Genomic DNA, 12,956 nt, shown 5'->3' with positions numbered 1-12,956 from the left:
ATCTAGCGACGGAAATTTAAATTTGTCGCTAAATCTAGCGACGGATTGATATTCTGTCGCTAAATAATTAATGGAGCGGGTTAATTTTTTTAAAAAATAAAATCTTGCGACGGAAAATTGAATCCGATCCAATTTTCTGTCGCTATAGTAGTAATAGGTGAGATTGCGATTTTTAAAAAAAATTAATCTAGCGACGGAATTCGATTCCGTCGCTAGATCTAGCGACAGATTCAAATTCCGTCATTGCAAATATAACATCAGATCTAATCATTTAGCCCTAGGTATATAAACAATATTGCAGTCGTTTTCATCATTTCCCTTCCAAGTTGCTGTCGTCTTTATCGTCCAACAGATCTCAGGCGAGGTGGCTGGCCAGTCGCGATGAACAGACAATCGGCGCGACGGTGGTGGTCGGCGTTGTAGCAGATCGACGAGGAACGACAGTGGCAGTTGCTGCGGCGGAGGTGAGGCAGTCCCTGGCGGCGGTGGCAACGGCTGTCTTCTTCTGTCTTCGCCCCTTCATCTTTCCAGCAGCGCAACAGGGGAACCAACGACCTTGGGCTCCAGCTTGGCGGCGTTTCGCTCCTTTGTTTCCGGCGAGGCAAAGCAGGTGACGGTGGATGGCGAGCTTCTTTCCCGGTGAAAAGAGGCAGTGAGCAGTGGCGGCAGTCCGATGGTGGCTGAGGTTTTCATATCTCCTGGCGAGGCAGTGAATGTTGGTGGCCGACAATGGTGTGCTAAATCGCACAATAGTGAGAGCTATTCCTATTTTTCCTTTTCATATGTAAGGTGGCTGCCCTAATTTTGTAATGCGGAATATTAACTTTTCATTTTTCTAGAATTGCCAAAATGCATGATTAAATTTGAAGATTCGGAGAAGGTTAATCAATCACCTTTTGTGTTGCCAGTAATGATGTCTGAAGATGATATTCACCTCAGTACTGCGGTTTCTTATCCCAATAAGATAGTAGAAACCATTTGCAAGGATTTTCTTTATCAGGACTCCGGTTCTGAACTTGTTGAATTGTCACTCTTTTTTAGCACAACTATTAGAGCAGTTGTTACATTGTTTTTTTTTTTTTTTTTTTTTTCCTACAAGAGCAATCGCTTTTCTATTGGATTGTTTGTCTATATCTCCACCAAGCAATATCCTGATTATTTATGTCATTCTTTGTGATTTTAGGTGATGCCTCCAATATGGTGCAGGTTAGATAGATTATGGTTTGGACATCCTGGTGTTTTGGTGGGATCCATGACGAGATATCCTTTTGTCTGTCCTTTGGATCATGTGTTTGAGGTACAAACTTCAAAGACGCGTTCAATATGCTATTAACTCAAATTTCTTCCACTAAAATGACAATTAAGAACATAATTCTTGTTCCCTTGGTTTACAAATTATGATGCCATCTTAATTCCATCAGCAAACATCAAACATGTATAATACTTATATTATGTATTTAAAGTTTCAAATCCCATTCAAAGTCTCCCATGATTAAACCAAGAAAGCAAATTTTTATTATTATTTGTTGTATGTGAAGAGATCATATTATTATATCAATAGGTTCTTGCATTTTGTAATATTATTTCTTAAATCTAATACTTCAAATTTTTTTCTTTGGTTTGATGAGTTAGTTTTGGATATATATATATATATATATAGAGGTCTGTGATGATGTTATTAGCCATACTTGAGTCATTTTCATACATTAAGTTATCTTTTGGTACTAAAAACATTACTTGTAACAGCTCATTGGCATTTTCTAAAAAATTCCTTTGAACTTGTCCAAAGGAAGAAAAGAGACAAAGCAGTTTATAAAATTCCTTTTAATCTGTTAACAATTTTCTCTTTCATCTAACATTGCTTGATTAATATCATTAGCAATTAAGCTTTTCCCATTCTGTTTCTTTCATCTAACATTGCTTGATTAATATTATTAGCAATTAAGCTTTTCTCTCCCATTCTGTTTGCAGCTGCACAAGTTTAACTTTTACTTTTCATTGGAATTTCATTGTGACTACTAACTTGCATAGTTATTTGACCTTTAGTCACTCTTGAAAAGTTTCTGAATCCAGAAAGATTCTGAAGAATCACTAAGCAGTTATGTTTCTTATTTTGGCCTCATTGCTTTGTGTGATACATTTTATACTTCAGGTTAATGTGATGTTGAGGGAACAACCAGAGGAGGAATTTGGACCTGGGATCAGTTTTAGGGAGTATTCTTTATTTGACAATCCATTAATGCCCCAAGAGGTGTAATTCTTGTCCTTAAACGCTTTCATGCTAAGATTGTAAAATTTTGTCCCATTACCAAAATTTCTGACTGTTGCTTTTTTCATTTAAAGGTGAAAGAGTCATGGCTTGATGTGTGACTATGCTGAGAAGGATCAGAAGGCTGCCAACTTTCCAATAGTACTACTGCAACAAGAATTCTGCAATGGGATACTATCCACTTCTATGCCACCACCTCAAAATACTCAGCAAGCTGAACATTTTGTTAAAACATTTTGTTAATTCAAATGATGAAAACCTAGGAGAGGATTAGATTATGTTTATGAGTATGAATGTTATAGTTTCTAACGATGGATACTTGGTACTGTTTCTAACGATATTAATTACTTTACTTTTATCATTGTTTATGAGTATGAATGTTTTAATATAATATATTTTACAAATATATTATTGATGTATTATATTATAGGTTTAATGCAGATTAATTAGCGGGTATATTTTTTAAAAAATTTTACAATTTAGCGACGGAAAAATATTGTAGTAAATCCGTAGCTAAGTATCTAATAAAATAAAGAATACTAACAAAATAGTGATAGAAAAATTTGTAGTTAACTTTAGTGATGGATCATTCCGTCACTAAATCGTAGCTAAATGACGTCAAATTCAAATAATAAAAATGAATTAGCGACGGAAATGTTGTGGGTCATCAAATCGTCGTAATAGTCTAGCGACAGAAATATTGTGGATTTAGCGACGGATATTCCGTCGCGAATCCGTCGCAAAAATCAGCATCAAAATCGTCGTTCGAGTGAATATAACAACGGATTATTTTAACGTACCGATGAAAATATCCGTCGCTAAAACTTAGCAACGGAAATAAATTGCATCGCTAAATTCTAGCGACGGACGATTTCCGTCGCTAAACAGTTTAGCGACGAATTTTACCCGTTTAGTGACGAAAATCGTCCGTCGCTATTTTTGCATTTTTTTCTAGTGTTCGTTAGTAATGTCGACAAGGTTTGCAAATCTCGACCCGTATTGCACATTTGGGTTGTTTCTTTTTCCTGCATCTTACTGACCTTTCTTCCCTGATTCCTATTTCCTTGATTTTTGGAATAATCCTGCTTTTGTCTCGTTGCTACCATCCAAAAACCATAGTCTTCCATGAGTTCGGCCTAATTGGTTTGTTTTCCATAGATAGGAGATTCTTGCCGTTTTCACCACCTTTCTGACCGTTAGCGGTACCGGAGTGGTTTTTCGGCCGACTTCCTCCTTCTGTCATCGGATTTTCGTCTGTTTCTTCTGCTTGGTTCAAACGGCAACCCTCAGCATTATCTCCATATATTTCACACTTGAAACAAATAAGGTGGAGGCCTTCATACACTATCGGGTGGACTCTGTTTCGCAACGTGAACTTGGCAAGCAGTGGCTTAGTAATGTCTACTTCAACGCAGACCCTCGCAAAGCTAGCCCTAGAAACCAAACTAGTAGTCGTATCAATGTTGATCAGACGACCAACTTTGGCCCCAACTCTCATCAGAAAGCTATAGTCGTAGTATTCAGTTGGGGGGCATGGAAATCTGATCCAAACTATTATGCTCTCCGTTCTATCTGTAAACGGATCAAAGTTTGGTACCCATTCTTTAACAATGAGGTAGTGATCCAGTACCATCTATAATACTCCATATTTTGCAAAACCATAGTCATCTACCGACGCGAACTTCACCAAAAAGTACCCGTTGTCGACTGTCACCAATTCCATTCTCGCTTTGGGTCGCCAAAGAGCCGTCAGTCTCTTCAGGAGGTATCCATAACCAACACTTCTCGACATCACCTTCACGATTAATGTCTGTTTCCATTTACTCCGTAGCTAAACCTTTTCTTCCCTTGTGAGCTTGATGACCGGGCAGTTCTTGTCCACATCATCATCCGCTTCCTCTTCATCATCGAAAACCAAATCGATTTCCTCCGCCAGCAGCTTTTGTTCACTCTGCGTGTATTCATTGGCTACAATTTGTTTGAAGGATAAAGCTCCAGTTTGCTTCTCTGGTCCCGCTCCTCCTTTCGATCCCACATGCCCAGTTTGCGTGGCTTCGCGCATTGGTGACTCTGTTGAAGTTTTCGTCTTCTTTGTGCTCCGATCCAGCTGATCCTATTCTTCGCTGTTGTGTTGCGTCGAGAGAGAATTCTCGGCCATTTTTTCTCTCCCCAAACTTAAGAATTTAGACCCATTAATCTTTTTATTTCTTAGACTCATGATAGGTATACTTTTTGTTTGAATCATAACCGAATGGTTAACCGGGTGGTTAAACGCATTCAACCAAATGTAACACACATAGTCAAAGACTCGAAGATAAAGATTCGAAGTTGATGATTCAAAGATGAAGACATCAAGACTGGGAGGATGCAAAGACCAAAGAATGGAAGGGTCTACCTCTCAAAGGTTATCAAGACTGAATGATAAAGAAAGAACATTCGAGGAGTTAAAGAGTGACTGACAAATTAAAGACATCCAATTATATCCAAGAAGACCTAAGACTTCAGACGTTAACTTGGTTAACTACTCGAAATGACTACTCAAAACATTATCTGAAACCTTAAAGTGAGAAATATGTCTTAAGGAAAAAAGTCAATCCTATGAAAATATCCTAAGGTCAATTTTCATTAAATGTTAGTCCTTTTATTGCAGAACAAAAAGCATATGTTTGGCGCACTGCAAGGGATCAATGGTTGGAAATATGACAAACTCACTTACCTTCCGGATTACCCATTGGTCTTTAACCACTGGTCAATATGCTTTTTGAAATTCAGTTCTCCCTCCAACGGAACTATTTTCATGCCTATAAATACCCTCTTCACTCACTGAAGAAGTGTGAGAAAAGCTTTTAAACATCAAGCATTTACAACCATTGATTGAGAAAAGAGTGATAAACTACATCGCAAATATCCAGATTTTAGAAATCTTGAGCTGCTTCAAAACGAGAAGATCCAAACTTAAGAAACCAAGATTTCAGTTAGAGAAAAGAAGAAACAATTCTTCAAACTTTCAAATCTCTACTTGGATTAGTAGAAAGAGGCAGAGTAAAGTCGGAGGAGTTGAAAAACCTGGTAGTTCAAGTTTGTTGTCCAGCGTGGTAATCAAGGAAGCAAACTTGGTTGCGTTTTGTACTAAGGAGCTTTTAGTGCAAACCTTCACAAGTGGTGATGAAGAGTAGAGTAGGCTTAGTTAACAACCAAACCACTATAAAAACTCTCTCTCTCTCTCTCTCTCTCTCTCTCTCTCTCTCTCTCTCTCTCTCTCTCTCTCTCTCTCTCTCTCTCTCTCTACTTTGACTATTTCTCTACTGCTTTCATATCACTCACGACAAAGCCAAATATTTTACTAAGTTAATTAACCAAACATGAAAAGAATATTAAAAGGGTTAAGTTTCAATTCCGCTATGCAACATAAAACTCTGATCGGCTTGTTGAGAAGAAATTTGAAAAGTTAAGTGAGTCTATTCAACCCCCCCCCCTCTCTAGACTCACTCCCTCATTCTATCAGGACCAACACTTTAAGAGCTAGCAATTGATACCCCACGAGAGTGGGGCAATCCTTGTTTGTTTGCTCACGGAAGTGGCTAGTCTAGGATGCTTATGTGCTTTGCCATTTGACTCCTTGGTTATTTGTTCCCCCCTAATCTTCTAAGTTGTTAAGGCATCTAGAAGGCAATATCTCTTAATTTGAGCACATCCCTTCTTATTGTGTTTTCTTGTGTTATCTTATATTAGTCATTTAACCTCTAATTACTTGGCTTTTGCTCAACCATTAATGCGAACTTGCTTGGATTCTTGTGGCTTCCAATACTTTAGTGCATATGACCTTATTAGTTGTCACTCAAGTATGTGTCATAGTCTCAATCCCTTGCGGAACAAAATTTCATCCGTAAATTCACCACCTCTTATCTGTACATCACGCGCGCACGCGCGCACACACACACACACATATAGACACACACATGTGCAAACAGATCGCCACCGTTGGATGAGCTCAGATCAACTCTTGGAAATGAATATAAAAGAAAAAAAATGCAGTAACATTTTGATAATTTTCTGCACCAAGCATATTTTTGTGGTGAACTTTGTGATGCACTAAGTATTGGTCTATGGGGCACTACGGGCTAGTCTGTGGTGCACTACGGGTTAGTGTGTGATGCACCACCAAATGATGGTCTGTGGTGTATAAGGGAATGTTTGATTGTGTACCGGGCTCATAGTACTACCAAACATATCTAAAATGCACTAACATATCATTACCAAGGTTGCAAAAATCGCTAGGCGCTTGGGGGGCGCCTAGCGCCTAGGCGCAGATTAATCGGCGCCTAGTTTTATTTTTATTTTTTTTAATAAAAATTTTTAAAAAATATTTTAAGTGTTAATAATTGTAAAGTGTTTAATATTGTAAGTCTTTACACTTTAATAGTTAAATAGTTAATACTTATTAAGTTATTAGTTATTATTTATTAATTATTAGTGCATTACTTATTAGTTTAATTTAGTTATTACTTATTATTTTATTAAGTTATTACTTATTAGTTATTACTTATTAGACTATTAGAGTATTAGTTAATACATTATAACATTAATAGTTTAAATGTTTAAGATTTATAATTTAACAAAAAAAAAGCAGTCGGCCGGTGGCCTAGGCGGCCGGATTTCGGCCTTCCTCAACGCGGCCCGGCGATTTTTGCAACACTAATCATTACAATTATCAAAATATTACCATATTTTTTCCTTTTTATTGATTTCAAGCCGTTAATATGAATTAATCCAATGATCGCTATCTGTCGCACATCTGCATAGGAGGAGTATCTACACCAGAATCAGGTACAGGGTAGGATTTTAGGGCGTGCAAGATGTGCAACAACATAGGGTCCCAAAAATTTTGGAGGCCCTAGTTCAACCCTGGTCCAATAGTTAGTATATGTATTTGTGATTATATTGGCTCAAAATTAGGTTTTCATGACTGGTCTAAATTCTACTACGTATTATTCAAAAAAAATTCTACTTCGTAATATTCACGCAAATAACTTTTCTTCAATTCGCAGTTTATTTATACTTTAATAGGACCTCACTTATTTAATAGCACAGGATCACACAAATAAAAAAACCGGCCCTAATCAGCCAGTATATGTGTGTTTTCTTTACATGCATCACGTGTTACATGAAAGGCCGGACAAAGAAAAGAAAACGACTGAGCTACCTGCTAGGCTGCTACCACTAATAATATATTGAAAAGTCAATAGGAATATAGTAAAACACTTTTTGGTGATGAGGTTTGGTTAATTAGATTCTTCTATTCAATTCTTTACTACTAGATTATGTTTGTTTATTTAATTTTACTATATATATATATATATATATATATATATATATATATATATATACTTCCTCCGTCCCATTTTATGTATCTGGTTCGGTTAACGAGGCTTGATTGAAATTATTTTTAATTCAATTTTTCATAATATTAAGTTTAATATTAATACACAAAATTTATATATTTAGAAACTACACTAAAAGTACTATTAAAAACAAAAAATCAAATTTAAAAATAACTGAAAAAATAATAAAGAAAATAAATATAGAAGAAATAGTTGGTTTGACCAATGAATAGTGAGTATGACAGATAAATGAGACAGATGGAGTATATGCCCAAGACCTTGTGGTCTAGTGACACCAAGTTACACTCACATATATATGGGAGATTGTGATATTGACTCTTTGTATTTCAGTAGGTTGAGAAAGTTTGTGCTTCAATAGTTATATATGTATATATATATATACACACATATATATATACACATATATATACACACACACACACATATATATATATACATACACACACACACACACACACACACACACACACACACACACACACATATATATATATATATATATATATATATATATTTAAGTTTTAATTTTTATAAAATTGACCTGCACATTTTCTCTATGACAACCGAGATGCCATCACATTAGAGGTTACGTAATGTGTAAAATGATTGAACCAATAATTTAATTGTTCTCTTTGAATAATACTAATCAAATGGGTTCTATACATGTACTCCCAAATATCTCCCCCTTAAATTTACTCCTTAATGTGACAGGCACTGATAGACTATTTTCTTCATGTGAGTCCTGTAAATGTATCTATATCAAAATTTTAAGTATTGATTTATGGTGCACTAGGGGTTGGTCTGTGGTGCACTACGTATTAGTCTGTGTTGCACCTCCAAATGATGGTCTGTGGTGCACTAAGTATTGGTTTGTGGTATACATACATGAAAATGTTTGATTGTGTATTGGGTTCATAGTACTACCAAATATATATAAAATGCACTAACATATCATTAAATTTACCAAAATATCATCACATTTTTTTCCGTCTTATTGATTTCTAGCCATTAATCTTAATTAATCCAACGATCGCGATCTGTCGCACATCTGCACAGGACTCCTGCATATTTGTGTTTTCTTTACATGCATCACGTGTTACATGAAACTATGAAAGGCCGGACAAAGAAAACGACTGAGCTACCTGCTAGGCTGCTACCACTAATAATATATTGAAAAGTCATTCGGAATATAGTAAATCTCTTTTTGGTGATGAGGTTTGGTTAATTAGATTCTCCTATTCAATTCTTTACTATTAGATTATGTTTGTTTATGTAATTTGATTACCTATATTCTATATATTTATACAGAGAGAGGGGGATTGGGTGCAAATGAAAATAACTGGTAATGTAAAAAGAGGATTGATCTCAATCACCCATCAATGTTTATCAATGTTGAAGAATTTGATAAAAACAATACATATAAATTTTATACTTATTGTAAACTTTTAAGTTTTCATTTTTATAAAATTGACCTGCATATTTCTCTATATATATATATATTTTTAACAATTCTTAACTGTTGATTTATCGAAATGGATAGATCATGAGTTTTTTTTTTTTTTTTTTTTTTGAAATATTCATAATTGTTTACAAGGTACTAGTTGTTAGCCACACATTTAAAATGACAACTGAGATGCGTCACACTAGATCACCAGAGGTAACGTAATGTGTAAAATAATTAAACTAATAATTTAATTATTGATCCATTGACCTTTGGTTAAGGATGAATGAGTCCCTTCTACTTAACCACACCCTCCAGGTTATACTATTTTCTTCATGTAGGTTCTTATAAATGTGTCTACATCAAAATTTGAAATGTGGAGTAAATGTTGAGAGCAGAGAATAGAAATACATATAATATTTTTCTATTGCTAATCAAATATATAGGTATAAAATAAAATTTGTTGACAAGCACCAACCCCCTGTCCCCTCCCAAGAAAAACTAAAAAAAAAAATGGGTGTTAGTAATTTCTGTGGTATCACAATTCACAATGAAAGATGCAAATTAAATAATATAATATATGTGAAAGATGATATAAATAGCGAAAGAGCATCCTATAACTCTCGAGTCTCAATACAATAATGGCGTCTATGAACTCTGCAAGAAAGTATATATATGATACTAAAACTAAAGTGATAGTGGTGGTGGTGCCCTTTGTGGCGCAGGGCCACCTAAATTTGCTCCTCCATTTGTCTCGCCTCATCGCGTCTTACAATTTGCCGGTCTACTTCGTGGGTTTAAGCGTGGACATCGCGGCCGTGAAGCGACGGATCGAAGGGTGGGCCCCTTCCGAGTATCCGACCCTGCGTTTCCACGACGTCCCCGCCCCGCCGACCTACCTCTCCAACATCAACCCCACCGCGGAGTCCCAATCCTACATGGACTTCGTAGCCGCCGCCATGAACGCCGCCGCGTACTTGCGCCGACCCACGGGAGACCTCCTCAAGGAGCTCTCGTCCGAGTGCGAGAGGCTCGTGGTGGTTAATGATGCCTTGATGGTGAACACCGTAAAGGACGCGGTGGGTCCCGTGCGGAACCTCGAGATTTATAATTTCTACGTCGGGTCGGCCTTCCATGACGCCTCGCTCGTCTGGGAGGTCCTGCGGAAAGCGCTTCATATCCCGTCGTTTCTGTGGAAGCTGGTCGGGAGATTTGTGCTCCCGGCCGGGGCCGTGATCCCCGACCTCCTTCCGACCCCGTCGACCTGTTTCTCGCCCGAGTTCTTCAAGTTCATCGTGGATCAACGCAAGAGCCACGCGGTCTGCAATGGCAATATTTATGACTCTTGTAGAGCCATAGAGGGTCCGTATCTAGACCTGCTTGGTATGGTGTATAAGCTAGCGAGAAAAGGGCCTGTTTGGGGGATTGGTCCGTTCAACCCAGTGGTAACTAAACAAAAGAGCAACGATGATTGTTCTTCATCACGCCACAAATGCCTAGAATGGCTAGACAAACAGCCTCCCAAGTCCGTGATTTTCGTCTCATTTGGCACTCAAACAATTCTCTCCGACCACCAGCTCTACGAGCTAGCGGAAGGCCTAGAACAAAGTAGCCAAAGCTTCATTTGGGTGGTGAAAGACCTAACCAAAGGGTACAAAAACACCAAAATAAAGTTGCCGGCCGGGTTCGAGGAGAGGGTCAAAGGGCGAGGGCTTATTATTCGAGACTGGGTACCCCAATTAGAGATATTAGACCACATTTCAACAGGCGGGTTCTTGAGTCATTGCGGGTGGAATTCCTGCATGGAAAGTATGTGCAGGGGAGTCCCCCTAGCCACCTGGCCTATCCAATATGACCAGCCTAGGAACGCCATTCTCATCACAGAAGTCCTTAAAACCGGGATACCCATAAGGGATTGGGAACGGAGGGATGAAATAATAAGGTCCAGCACAATCCGAAACGCCATAAGGAGATTGATGGCGTCTCCGGAAGGAGAGGAGCTGAGGAATAAGGCGGCACAAGTGGGGAAAGCCGTGAAGGAGTCAGTAATGGAAGGTGGCATTTCTCGGCTGGAGATGGATAGTTTCATTGCCCAGATTACTAGATAATAAATAACTTTAATTAATTGTTTGCATTGGTACGGCTATAGTCAGTAAGAATATTATAAATAAAAATTGGAGGGTGTATGTGCATGCATGCCGGCCTAGAGACGTACGTACTTCACATATGTGTGTTGCGTAAAGCTAAGGCACGTTCATCGCGCGCTACTCTAAGATTTACCTCTATGTATTTATATATGTTCAATATAATATTATTATTGCCGGCTTTAATTAGTTTATACTCATTTTATAAGTAAAAATTTGTGTGAGATTGTCTGACGGTCTTAATTTTGATTAATGAGTCAAAATCTGACCCATTAATCAAAGATCCGACACACAAGTATTACCCTATTTTATATGTTCTGGACTCTGGTTCCTTCATTTCACTGTTTCAACTATCAAAAATAATGTAGACGAATATTTTGAATTTACTTTTAAACTCTTTTGGATAAAAATTAATGGTGTATCTAAAGTAGTTGGAATTTCAATCATAAAAAATGATTGGAAATATCCATCTCAAATCAAATATAGTACAGTTCTTCTCTTAAAACGTAGCGAAGATCTAAATGTCTACTTTAAATGTCTCACAAGGAATTTGCCCACTTGATCTAAATGTCGACAAGGAATTTGTCCACTTGATTTAAAATTTGCCCACTTTGAGCATACTGCCGCTACTGAGGTTTGAACCTTGATCTCTTCTCCCAAATGCTGTCTATCGTCTATCAAGTAGCCTGGTGAAATTATTTTGGCAGAAGGGTCAAATAAACTCATATACTAATCACAAGTGCTCAATTAACCATTTGGTCTAAAATAAGAGTTAATTTGACACATAAATTGTTTAAAATTTTTACCAGTTCAAGTTCATGCTCTTCAAATTAGAGGGAAAGGGGGTGAAACACGACAAAGGGATGAAAACTGGGATGAAAAAAATTAGTGCATGGACCATTTTGCCCTTCAATTTAATGGAATTTGGATTTATTTTGTAACGGAAGATCAAATTAATTGAGTGCGATTTTACAAGTTAGGGGACAAATTTTTAAAGTTAAAGACTAAATTAAGCAATGCTACTCAATAATTGAGGGACCAAAATGAGTATTAACTCTAATAATAATAATAGTAGTAGTAGTAATAATAATAATAATAATAATAATAATAATAATAATAATAATAATAATAATAATAATAATAATAATAATAATAATAATAATAATAATAATAATTGTTGGTACAAAAATTCTGATTTAATTTTTGTATTAATGTTAATTGACCTATGTTGATTATGTTTTGATCATGAACCAAAGCAAATTGTAGTGACTAAAGAGAGAAAAATTGAAGAGAAATTTTTTAGAGAGGTAAATATATAGTATTACTCTATTCCAATGGAAGGTTATTTGACAAAATCCTCCAAATTTCTACGAAATTATAAAATTATAAAAAAAAAAAACAAAAACCTGTGGGCACGGAGTAAATATAAATAATGTTACACAATTTGACAAGCATAAAATATATATTACTTTATTGGTGTCACTTAACAAAACGAAATTCTTAAATGATATATATATATATATATATATATATATATATATGTATATAGTCATGATCAGGTGTGACCTGGTCATTAAGTGTGGCCGTGCGGCCTATTTTCAGCCATTAGATCATATCAACTCATCAAATTAACGCGCAATATATATATGTTACAGAACACACCATTCTATGTACTAAAACGCACCAGAGGACCGATAAAA

General features: G+C 36.5%; 2 protein-coding genes across 3 annotated transcripts; both read left to right on the top strand.

Moving 5' to 3' along the window:
* Positions 1–309: 309 nt before the first annotated feature.
* On the top strand, positions 310–2,630 carry LOC116011225 (arabinosyltransferase XEG113-like). Of its 2 annotated transcripts, none has more exons than XM_031250760.1 (4): positions 310–752; positions 1,184–1,297; positions 2,153–2,251; positions 2,344–2,630. In XM_031250760.1, exons 1-4 carry the CDS (start codon positions 714–716, stop codon positions 2,368–2,370), a joined length of 279 nt encoding a protein of 92 aa, XP_031106620.1. In that variant the 5' UTR covers positions 310–713; the 3' UTR covers positions 2,371–2,630. The 2 variants fall into 2 exon arrangements, with proteins under 2 accessions (XP_031106620.1, XP_031106619.1); XM_031250759.1 differs by having other exon boundaries at positions 310–784.
* A 7,131-nt stretch (positions 2,631–9,761) lies between these two features.
* On the top strand, positions 9,762–11,438 carry LOC116010664 (zeatin O-glucosyltransferase-like). The gene has a single exon (XM_031250157.1). It carries the CDS (start codon positions 9,763–9,765, stop codon positions 11,218–11,220), a length of 1,458 nt encoding a protein of 485 aa, XP_031106017.1. The 5' UTR covers position 9,762; the 3' UTR covers positions 11,221–11,438.
* The last annotated feature ends 1,518 nt before the right edge of the window (positions 11,439–12,956 follow it).

This window comes from Ipomoea triloba, chromosome 2, assembly GCF_003576645.1.
Source record: "Ipomoea triloba cultivar NCNSP0323 chromosome 2, ASM357664v1".
NCBI lineage: Eukaryota > Viridiplantae > Streptophyta > Magnoliopsida > Solanales > Convolvulaceae > Ipomoea > Ipomoea triloba.
Note: the sequence above shows the minus strand (reverse complement) of the source record. Positions and strands in the feature narration are given on the sequence as shown.